This window comes from Lacerta agilis, chromosome 11, assembly GCF_009819535.1.
Source record: "Lacerta agilis isolate rLacAgi1 chromosome 11, rLacAgi1.pri, whole genome shotgun sequence".
Classification (NCBI taxonomy): domain Eukaryota; kingdom Metazoa; phylum Chordata; class Lepidosauria; order Squamata; family Lacertidae; genus Lacerta; species Lacerta agilis.
The window spans coordinates 29,445,865-29,457,936 of NC_046322.1; the positions used below are offsets into that span (position 1 = coordinate 29,445,865).

General features: G+C 45.0%; 1 protein-coding gene across 2 annotated transcripts in view; it reads left to right on the forward strand.

Annotated features, from left to right (window-relative positions):
* Nucleotides 1-7,581, forward strand: part of MRPS27 (mitochondrial ribosomal protein S27) — a 52,267-nt gene extending 44,686 nt beyond the window's left edge. For both annotated transcript variants that reach the window (XM_033163735.1, XM_033163734.1), the window contains 2 exons: nucleotides 1,367-1,513; nucleotides 7,134-7,581. In XM_033163735.1, the coding sequence (XP_033019626.1) occupies nucleotides 1,367-1,513; nucleotides 7,134-7,373 (387 nt within the window). In that variant the 3' untranslated portion in view covers nucleotides 7,374-7,581. The remainder of the gene's footprint in view (nucleotides 1-1,366; nucleotides 1,514-7,133) is intronic.
* The last annotated feature ends 4,491 nt before the right edge of the window (nucleotides 7,582-12,072 follow it).

Genomic DNA, 12,072 nt, shown 5'->3' on the forward strand with positions numbered 1-12,072 from the left:
AGAAAGATTTCCCCTTCCAACTTCTCTAGACATCTGAGATGTATGAAGTAATCATTTCTCCTGTTGGCATGGCTGGGGAACCTCTTTCAGTCTGGTCCATGTTGCTTTTTGGGCATCCTGCGTGCCAGTGATTATCGGAGCCAGAGGCAAGAGTGGGCAGAGACAGGCATGCAACTCTTATCTTTGTGCAGTAGGAAACATGCCAGCCATGTACACACACAAACCCGGGGCAAGCAAGAGGCCTTGTCACAGATCAAGGGCACATTCCAGCCAAGTGAAACCACTGGAGGGTGTGCAGGAGGGCTGGAGGCGAGTATGGACTTGGGAGGGGGCATGGCCCAGGAGAGTCCTGGATAACCACATCCACCATACTCCTCACATGGCCTCATTGAGTGACCTTGGATTTGGCATTGAACAAAGGGAACAGCAGCTACTTTGCAAGGTTCCTGTTCTTCTGCATTTCTGTCTTGTCCAAAATACAACTTTTGCCCTGTCCCCCAGGTAGTTTTCATCGCAGAGTCTGCTCACCGCATCCCATCCAGACCTGCCTTTCTCTCCTGTCCCTTATCAAAGAGAGGGAGCAGATAGATGAATCCACTGAAAAAATCAAATGAACACAATGAGCTCATGATGCATTTCAGCAAAACAGGAATTGAGATGCCAGTTGACTTTACATAAGCATATAATAATCTCTTCCAATATACATGTAATAATTGTGGAATATTTGATTCATCTTCAGTAAGAGCCTATGTGATCTGTCCAGAGCCAATCATAAAATCAATAGTAATTCCAGAAAGGCTGAGCTTAATCACATAGCTTCTCTCACTAACTTGGGCCACCGTACAGGCACTTCAAAAAAAGAAAAACAAGACTCGCCTTTAATTTCCCAGGGTTTCATTTTGTAGCAATGGTAAAATAATTCACTGCTGATGCTATCAAGTTACGTTTTTTGTTTGTGCCTTTATGGTTTTAAAGTTTATGCATTCAGTCTACAGTAGACAGTCTCGGAGACCCTGAGCTATTTTTCTGCCGTAGGACCTGGAGAAAAAAAATGTACAGCCTTAATAGGACAGGAAAGTCTTGAATTTGAAAAGCAGTGAATTAGGGTATTGTCTGCTTGGCCTTCTGTTTATGACCCTCTAGCTTTGTTGCTCTTGTGTGATCAAATTTGATCCATAAAGGTTAGAAATGCCCCTCCTTTTTTAAACTAAGGTGGTATTCTCAGGAATTTTAACAAGAATCCAGAGGCTGCATAAAAAGGCCCACAGGAGCAGCATATTGACCATCCCTGTAATTTAGGCAACAATGATGCCCTTCAGCTTTTTTAAACGGCACTTACTATCTTTTTCTCATTTCTGTTGCAAAGATTGATGTTCTGGCAGCCACTTTGCAGCCCACCCCTGTGACAGATGTTTCCCCGGAGGACACCAAGGACTCAGAAGAAACACCAAAGCAAGCACAATTGGAAGAAGCAGAGATGTCACGACTGCCTGAGTACTTGAACCGATTTGGGGTATGCAGCTTCTCAGCTTTCCCTCTTCCCAGCTGGTTTTAATTAGCATTATTGTCTGTAGCAAAAAAAGAGAATGCACCTTTCTTCTCCTTTATTCTGTGATACTAAGGCTCCATTGGTGTCCCACCTGGAATGCTATTGGGGCTTTTGCATGCTGACATTGAATTCATAGAACTGTCATGTTGGAAGGGACCACCAGGGTCATCTAGTCCAACCCCCCTCCACCACCATGCAGGAATCTTTTGCCCAGCGTGGGGCTCGAACCCACGACCCACAGATTAAGAGTCTCATGTTCTACCAACTGAGCTATCTTCTTACTACTTCAAACTGGAATTTGCCTTTCTAAAAAGTGTCCCTTGTCTGCTGCCTGGATTGTTGTTGTTGTTCAGTCGTTCAGTCGTGTCCGACTCTTTGTGACCCCATGGACCAGAGCACGCCAGGCACGCCTATCCTTCACTGCCTCTTGCAGTTTGGCCAAACTCATGTTAGTAGCTTCGAGAACACTGTCCAACCATCTCATCCTCTGTCGTCCCCTTCTCCTTGTGCCCTCCATCTTTCCCAACATCAGGGTCTTTTCTAGGCAGTCTTCTCTTCTCATGAGGTGGCCAAAGTACTGGAGCCTCAACTTCAGGATCTGCCCTTCTAGTGAGCACTCAGGGCTGATTTCTTTGAGAATGGATAGGTTTGATCTTCTTGCAGTCCATGGGATGCCTGGATGGGATGCCTGGATCCATGGGATGCCTGGATCCAGGGATGTTATTTTTGCATTTCATACATCAGAGTTGGTAAGCCAAACTCCTGCTAACTAAAATGGAGTGTCACTCCTGATGAGTTGCTTGGTCTTGCACAATCTCTGGCATCTATGGGCACAGCTTAGATGCATTCCCCTCTTTGGGTCAATGCAGGTTTAATAGGTCTTTCCCCCTTACGCAGCCTGCTAATGACTGTAAGAAAGCGGTTGCAATTTTGGTCCTGTGTTTAGTTCTAAGAAGGTCCACTAAATGAGTAAATGAGGTGGTTTGCCTGGGGTTTTTGTTTTGTTTTGAGACCCAGCCTTTTCCTGCATTCCCTTTCCCTCATTGTGGTTTTTGCTTGATTTATCCCCCTGTCACTGGGAAAAGCACCCTTTTATAGAAATGGCAGAGAGTGTTCTACAGATTTATATCTTCAGTGTTGTTCTAAGGCTCTGTTCCTTGGTGAGGTGCTTGTGTCTTGGCAGGTTTGCTGAATGAAATGTGCAGCTCAATCCTGCATATGTTTCCTCGAAAGTAAGCCCCACAGATTTCGGTGGGACTTGCCACGTAGAGACTGAGCTAAGAATCAGGAAATTTCTCCCCAGTTCAAATCTTGTCCCTGCCATGAACTTGCTGGGGGAAATTTGTTTTCTCTCAGCCTCAGTTACACGCTCCCTCCATCTGTAACCCTTACAGAGATGTTGTGAGGATTACAGCTAGATAGTGCATGTGAAGAGAGCTTGAAGACTGGAATGTATTATACAGATGTTAAGCCTTTTTATTGGGTGTGCATTAGGAATGTAGGCTTCATTTCTTTCTGAAATGAACCAGGGAGGGACTCCTCTGATTACATCGTAGAGGAGGTAAAAAGAAAAGCTTTTTATTAGTGAGCCTGTAAGAGACCTGGTGGACTGGTTAGTATAGGCCGGCAGTAGATAAGGAAATTTTTTCCCCAGTGGTAAAATGTGAGAACAGGGATGGGGAGCCTGTGGTCCTCTTACGTTTTGGGCTATATCTACCATTATCCCTTGCCATCGGCCATACTGGCTAGGACTGATGGGAGTTGGAGTCCCACAGCATCTGGAGGGGCCACACACTTCCTGCCCCTGGATTAAAGCTATTTAGTTAGCATTGTATTTTGTGTCTTTTGAGTTCTGCACCATTTTGCCCAAGTAATACTTTTTTCAGCTTTGCAAATGCAGTGGAAGCCTACAGAAATGTGATAGTCCGTCCACCCTTATGCCTCTGTCACAAGACAAGCAGTAGGTTTGATAACATGCATGCTTGGAAGGAATTGTAGCTTCCAGTGACTCAGTATGCAGCTGAATTTTATGATTCACAACAAAATCGAAAATTCTTTCTAGTAGCACCTTAGAGACCAACTGAGTTTGTTCCTGGTATGAGCTTTCGTGTGCATGCACACTTCTTCAGATACCTTATCTGAAGAAGGTATTTTCGATTTTGTTTTGACTATGGCAGACCAACACGGCTACCCACCTGTAACTGGATTTATGATTCACCTTTAATTGTTCTATGAACAGCTTCTACCAGGCCGGAAACACTGAAAGGGCAGGATGAGGGTTTGCAGGATCATTCCCATAGCTGTCAACATTTCCCTTTTTCAAAGGGAAATTCCCTTATTCCGAATAGGATTCCTCGCAAGAAAAGGGAAAAGTTGACAGCTATGATCATTCCATGCCCCTTCCCTGAAATTTCAGCTTTCATTAAAGGTAAAAATAAGTTTCTGTTCCTCTTGCTTGTCAAGATTAACAAAAAATGCGGAGGCAACATTCTTCCCAATGACACAGTAAGAAGCTGCCTTGGATTATTTCTATGCTAAGGAGTGAAAGGCATAAGGATAACTGTCAGGCTATAGACTAAACTTAATGTTTAATAATTATAAAGTGAAAATGCATTTGTTAACGCTGTATATAGTTGCATAACTTTTTCATCTGGGTCTTCTGCACTGATCCGCTCTCCTCCAGACATGCCCCTCATGGCAGAATGGTCTGGCTCTCTGTCTGGGAAGATTGCTCAAAGCCGTGTCTCTCACACTCTGCCCACAAAGCCCGAGGAACAGCAGCAGGAATAGCACAATTTAAAAAAAAATAAGACTCAGATAGCAGTTGAGCAAGGTTTAATGGTATGTTTGTTCAGCAAGATGCCCAGTGTGATGGCTCATTTCCTTTCTGAACAGGGTCACTTTTCTAAAGAGGATATAATTTCCACTAAACTAAATACAGTTCTTCTTCTTTTTTTCTTCTTCTAAATTTGCATTATATTATTTGTGCAAGGGTAAAGTCCCCTGCTATTGGCCACTGAGATGTGCAAATGCTTTTCTGCCAGGAGAGTGAAAGGATCAAGAAGATTACTTACGGAGTGGGGGAGGACTAATGGAAATTACTTCGAAGAAAAAAAATCTGGGGGTTGGTTTATGCAGCCTCAGCCCTGCAGCCAGAGAAGAGTTGGAAGTGTATCATTTCTATAGAACCTGCCAGCATACGAACTGGATTTTCCATATTCCACCGATACTGTTCTGAAACACTCCAATATGGTGCAGTTCTCTTGTGGGTCTGGCCAACTCTGTGCATTTGTTTATCTTCGGGTTTTGCTCGACTGAATTCATACATAGCCTGTTGCTTCAGCAAATAGTTTGGTGAAGGTCAATGGTCCAGAACATGACAAAATTGCTCTTTCCCCGTGGGAGCTGCCCGATGATGTTTCCTTGGGTGGGAGGCCCAAGCAGTGGTTGCATAACAGACAGTTCTGCTTTGCAGCGGCTACAAAGCTTTAGCTCTCTACTGCGTCCAGGCCCCATGCTGGAGGGTGGTTGTGAGTAAACATGGAGATGGAAATTGCATGGCTTATGGAAATTATAGGCTACATGAACTAAGAATGGGGGGAGTGGAGAAGCCCAGGAGGTCTTTGAAACAGCCTGTGTGGTAACTCTTGTTGACAGCAGGAATTGCAGTCTAGAGATACTCTCCTTAGTAGAACTGCCCTGTGGATTGACAGGTTTTTTCTCTTCTGTGTTGCACGTGAATCTCACAAGGGTGGGATAGCAGGGTGGGATTCAGTTAACTAGTCTCGTTAGCAGATGCCCACACAAGGACTTCTACTATTGTAATGGGACTTCCCTCCCTTCTCTCCCCCCCCCCCACATTTCCTGGCTCAGGAGGGGAAACCCCCAGGGAGGAGAAGGGGGTTGTTTGATCTGGCAAGCTGAAAAGCACACACTAACAGGGATTGCTATAACCCTACCTTGAATTCCTTCCTCAGACTAGAACTGGAGAGACCAGGGGTTCAAGTCTCTACTTTGCCATGTTGTTCACTGATTAACCTTTGCTCAGTCACTATCTCTCAGCCTAAAGAGGATAAAATGGAAAGGGGGGGGGAGATTGAGCAATTTCCTAGCGCTCTGGGTCTTCAGCTTCTATTGGCCCCTGACATTTGGCTATGCCAACTCCCCCCCCCCCAAATTAGATTTTATTAAAGCTTGGGGGGGATGATATACAAAAGTTAATATCAAAAGATCCAAAACATTCACTCCGAAGTAACAGCCATGCTGGCATGAGTTGATGAGAGTTGTGAGTTCAGCATCTGGAGAGCTACAGATTCTGCAGCCCTGATTGATGCCATCCTGAATTCCTCTATGGGATAACAAATAAATAAATGAGTCCTGCTCACTGTGCATCTTATTTCACCTCATTAATAGTAAGTTCTAGCTAACCTGTATCTTTCTAAATTATGGGTATCTTCTAGTTTTGGTACAAAGGCACTTCCGCGGATAATATTATTCCTGGTTTAAAGCGGGGCTGTTTAGAAGCTTCCGGCTGTCATGCTGCATCCTTCCTAGCCAGGGCTGCTCTCTTCCCATTCATTTTCCTGGAGGCTTCTCCATTAGGGCAATTAATTTGCCTTTTGTCTGGGGAACATCAAGCTGTCCAGTAAAACTTCCATAACCACAAATGGCCCCGCATCTCAAAGCACTTAAGTGAATTAATACTTTTTTACGATGCATCGGGGCGTGTCACAAGAAGCACTACACCACAGATAGAAGTGGAACTCTGCTGTGATATACTGCCCAGCTGCCTGGCCGAATCCTGCTTTCCTGCAATGGAGTACCCCCACATGCAGCCCACCCCGGTGCACCCACAAGCAGAATCAGAGTGAAGTAAAGGGGCTGCATCCAGTGAGCTGAGCCTGAAATCACAGGAGCCAGTAAAAAGGGGGCCATAGAGGAATGTATGCTGGGCAGTTGCACAGGGGCTTGTGGGATCTGTTTAGTATGCCATTAGGACAAGCCTATTTAAATGATTCCCATGTTGAGCGGAAGGTTAGCCAAAGAGACTCAAGGCGAGTCCTTGGATCAGCAGTGGGGGCGGGGGGAGCCCTAGGATGTTTAGATTGCCGGCTGGCCATTCATCATTTGTTACCATAACAAGTCTTTATTAATGAAGTTTCTCAGTCATCGTGCAAGTTCAGCTATCCCAGCACTTAGCAGAATTAAAGATTGATTCTTTTTTTTGTTTCTGCTTTGTTATTGCTAGATCATAAAAATCTAGTTATAAATCATTTCTGCCCCTTGCTTGTTCCATCACCCCACCTTTTCTTCTTCTTCTTTTTCTTTTGGGGAAGGAGGGAAGGAATGGAGAAGCGCTCCTTTAATGCAGCTGACACGTTTTTCCAGGACAAAACGCAAGTCAGCTGCACGGTGCCGACTTGTAGAGAATTTCACATTCCAGTTCCATTGAAAGGGGGGGAGAGCAGATTACCCAGGCTGGGCAAGTGGATTGTTGATGTATTGCGACTGGTTGATTAGCGGGTTTTATTTATTTATTTATTTATTCTTTTCTTTTCTTTCCCCCTCACCCCTGTTACGACAGGAGCTGAATTCTAAGCTGCAGTCGCTTGGCAAGGTGGAATCTGCAAGCTTGTTGACACTGACCACCCAGCTTGTCGAGGAAAAGCAGCCAGCATTTGAAGTGGAAGACATTGCAAAACACAAGGAGAAGCTGAAGGAGTGGGAGCAGGAGCGGACGCTGCTGGCTGAAAGGGAGAGGCAGTTGAGGGAAAAGGCCAGGCAGGAGCTGGAAGCCCAGAATGCAGCAAAAGCATCTCTTTAACGCAGGAGATCGGCTTAGCGGCTCGGTTGTGGTGTGGCCTTGACTGCGTGCAGATGGAACCTTTCCAGATCCATCTTGCAGCAAAAGTGCTTCTTCCCAACCCCCTTAAAAACCACTGTAATTATGATTGTTTCTCTGAAGGTCTCAGTTTTGCCTGTTATGTGTTATGTCTACCTGTCATCTAATAAAGTGATTCATTTCTAAAACAGGCTGGGTGAGACAGTACATTCCAAATGCTCTGGCCACAGTCAGTATCTGCTGTTTAAAAAAGGATGCCAACAGGAGTTCAAAATGTTATCTGCTTGCTTTGTTCAAGGGATCACAAGCAGTAACCAGGTGAGTTAAGATCTGGAGTCTATCTGGAGATTTGGAGGCAGCACACATAAAACCGCCTTGTATCAGGTCAGACTACCTCAGACTGATTGCAGCACCCCAGGGTTTCAGGCAGGGTCTTTCTAGTCCTGCTATTAGGCATCCTGGGCATTGGAAGCTGTCACCATGCGTTGAGCTGCTCTCTTCTCCATGCCCGGTCAATACGGCAGCAGGAGGCTAGGTCAGCTGGTAAAGGACCATAGGTACTTCCCTGTGCAGAGGGCATTCCACAAGATGGGGGCTGTGATAGAAAATATTTTGTTTATTCCAGAAGTTGACCTAGCCTACCTTTAAGATGGAATCTGCAGCAGGGCCTCACCTGTAGAAAGTTCATTCACCAGGAGCCATTGCCCCAGGGTTAATAGGACACAGGCCTTTTAGGAGCCTTTTTGGTGGTGACTCCACAGGTATGTAATCTCTCTTCAGCCTTTTAGATGCCGGGTGAAAACCCATTTTTCATTGGGTTTTTACTATTAGGGCTAAATGTACCTATAATCCCAGTGAGCAAGATGGATTGATACTCTCACAGCTCTATGGCTTAGACAAACAAAAATGTCCAGATTATGTGCATACAGAGTGAATGTTCTTGCAGTTCGTTTTCTATCTTTTCTGTTGGCTGTTTGCCCCTTGCTGTGGCTGTACTTTCCAACCCACATAGCAGTCTATGTGCATGACTGTAAATGTAATTAGACCTGTCACGATACATCAGGCCCTATTCTCAGTGCACAAGATCAGCTTCGTTGCCCCCATGGTTCTTGTGTGTTAATGGACCTTTGTGGGATGGAGCTACTCTGGAGTGGCAAATCTGTCACTCCTGTAAGGTAAACCTGAACTTTTGGGACTCTGGAACCTTTATACTTGTTTTGCAGGCTGCATCATATTAATAACTACTATTAAAGATAGCGGTTTTAGGGTGAAGCCTGTCTGCTAAAGCTTTAACTCTTCTTCATATCTTCATATATTCAGTCTTACAGTAATTGTAGTGTTCCACCTCCTATAGGTAAAGGTAAAGGGACCCCTGACAGTTACGTCCAGTTGCAAACGACTGGGGTTGCGGCGCTCATCTCGCTTTACAGGCCGAGGGGGGCGGCATTTGTCTGTAGACAGTTTTTCCGGGTCATGTGGCTAGCCTGACTAAGCCGCTTCTGGCGCAACGGAACACGGAAACCAGAGCAGCGCACGGAAACACTGTTTTACCTTCTCGCCAGAGCAGTACCTATTTATCTACTTGCACTTTTTGGCATGCTGTTGAACTGCTAGGTTGGTAGGAGCAACAGGAGCTCACCCTGTCGCGGGGATTTGAACCGCCAACCTTTTGATCAGCAAACCCAAGGCTGAGTGGTTTAGACCACAGTGCCACCCGCGTCCCTTCTGCCCACCTCTTATAGAAGAATAAGCCTTCTTGGGTGTTTCCTTGTTCAGAAAACTTCACAGCCAAATAAGCTGATTGTATCTCTCCCAAACCTTCCATGAGCCCCCACTGCCCATTTCAGACTCCCTTTAAACCTTTTCCTTTCTACTCACATACTTAATATATATTTCCTGCCTGGGTCAACTGTTAAGGCAAGCTTACTACAGAGTGGGGCTTCCAGTTTGGCCCTGGGACACTGAAAGCTCCTTGGTGTGGAGAGAGAAGTCATCTAGCTGCATGGATGCTTCTCATTTAGGAGATATGTGCTGGGTGAGGACATCTGATCTGTGCATATGGTGTCTCCTACAGCTGCCTCCAGTTGTTCCAGATCCCTTGAGGACGACCATTGTATAGGCGACACTGACATGCAATATCCACAGTACAATAAAGTTTCTGGGGAGAAATTTTCAACAAAATGTACACATTTTTTGCATCCATCTGTCTCGGGAGGAGTGCACCTTTGGGGGTAAAAAACTGTTGGAAGGTTGCAGTGCCTGCTGTGGCTGTAGAGACCAATACAAGAGTGACATGTATTGTTGCCGCTGGGGCAGATGAAGGTGTCTGGTTGTGCTGCTGCAGATCCACCACAAGGTTTCTTCTTTTTGCGCTCCTTTCAGCGGTCATTCCTCCTCTGGTCACTGATATGGATACACAACCTGTCTGTCTCTAGGCACTGCAGTCATCTAATGTACACATAAGGATGATGTAATCCACAAGCAGAGAACTCGGGCTATACAATGGAGTTTTCTGCTTTGCATTTGTCTACTTTTCACTGGGTGAAGAACTTGTGGATGCTACTCATTTGCCTAGCAGATTAATCCTACCCTTTTGAGATGCAAATTTTACTACTAAAAGGAAGATGCTAAGCCAGCCCTTGTGCGGTCTGTTGTGCAGGTGCTATTACAGGAATTAACAGCCATGCCTTCTTCTTTACATAATGATGTGTTTATTATTCTGTCCTCCAGCATTTCCAAAGATGTCTGGGGAATTTCTGCCTGTGGTTACAGGTTGCACAGAGACTAGGTGCCACAAAGCCCCAGGTTCTCTGCTTCCTCTAGCAGCTTCATACCCTCCATAGAGCCCTGAACGGCCTCTTTCAGATAGCACAAGCACCATGATCCTCAAAAACGTCTCTCACAGCAGTAACAAGTTTCACATGGCTCTCCATGCTGTTAATGTGAGACTTTAAAGAGCAGCGCATTTGCACATTAGTGTTGTGATAATGGACAATGAAGGCCATAGGAGAAATCTGGCCCTGTTTTGCCCAGCAAAGCTCTCTGCCAATTCAGAAATTACCAGATTTTGTGTATTTATTCCACATGTTTAAATGGTTACCTACACACCAATAAATTTATAATGTAGGATCAGAGATATTGGCTTGTTCCTGTTCCTTTAACAGAAGTTTGATTATTTTTTTTCAGGACTCCATAAGGAAAGCATTACAGTGGTACCTCTGGTTACGAACGGGATCTGTTCCGGGGCCCTGTTCATAACCTGTGACGTCCGTATCATGAAGTGCCACGTCTGCGCATGTGTGCGACGTAATTTGGCGCTTCTGCACATGTGTGTGACGTCACTGCATGCATCTGCGCATGCGCGGTGCAGTGAACCTGGAAGTAATCCGTTCTGTTACTTCCAGGTCACCGCAGTGCATATCCCGAACGTACGCATCCCGCAGCGTACGTAACACAAGATATGACGGTACATAGCAGAGAGATAAACTTCCCCACTTCCAGCTCTCTTCAGATCATGCCTCGGTTAACAAGCATAGCTGCAAGGGTCTGCTGAAAAGTTTTGGTAACCCTGGTTTGGCCTTGGGTTCAGGGAGTGCATTTTGTATTGTGCAAAGTGACAGGCACATAGAATGGGCTGCATATGTGTGTAATTTGTTTCGACCATAAATAGTAATGGAGCAGCAATACTGCTGGTTGACAATTTGCATGACTGAGCCAGTTTTGTAGAATGTGAGCATTTTCATGGAGATCACTGAATAACGGCATAAAAGTTGGTTGAGGATGAAATACATGCCCAGTGCTAGTATTCAATCTATTCGTTTGGTTTTGGCCTTTCTTAAAGTTGGAACAATAATCCTGTTTTATGAAGACATGCATACTTGTACTACAAATTAATTGAAGAGCTTGTACGGATTCAGTAGTAGTAATAATAATATACATGATTACTGGAAGTAAGTTCTCCTGTGTTCAGTGGGACTTGTTGCTACGCAAGTGTGCTTAGGGGTAGCTGTATCTGTCAATTGCAGTTTCCCAATACACACATTTTTGTAAGCATCCTTGTACATTCTTTTTTGTGCATTTTCTTTTTGTTCCCAATTTTGGGATGCACTACTAAATTCAGGTAAGTGCAAATTTCTAAGGATTAGCTCTATTCTGGTTTATAGAAGCGTCTATTAGGTAAGTTCCTATTAAAATGCAGACTGTTTTAATTTCTCCTCCATCCCTAGCTGTGCACAGGATTGTAGCCTCAGCCTTTTCCCTCTTATCTTTTTATAAGTTGTGGAATGTATTCTTCCATCCATAGTATTCATGAGTGGCAGATGGATAAGCAAAGAGCTTGCTATAGAAAGAACACATGTCTCTTTTGGGGGAGGTGGTGGTATTCCTTTGTGAGAGCCAGTGTGGTGTAGTGGTTGAGAGTGGTAGACTCGTAATCTGGTGAACCGGGTTCGCGTCTCCGCTCCTCCACATGCAGCTGCTGGGTGACCTTGGGCTAGTCACACTTCTTTGAAGTCTCTCAGCCCCACTCACCTCACAGAGTGTTTGTTGTGGAAGAGGAAGGGAAAGGAGAATGTTAGCCACTTTGATACTCCTTCGGGTAGTGATAAAGCGGGATATCAAATCCAAACTCTTCTTTGTGGGGTTTCTGGTTCTTGTTTTTATCATGTATTTTGTGGTTTTG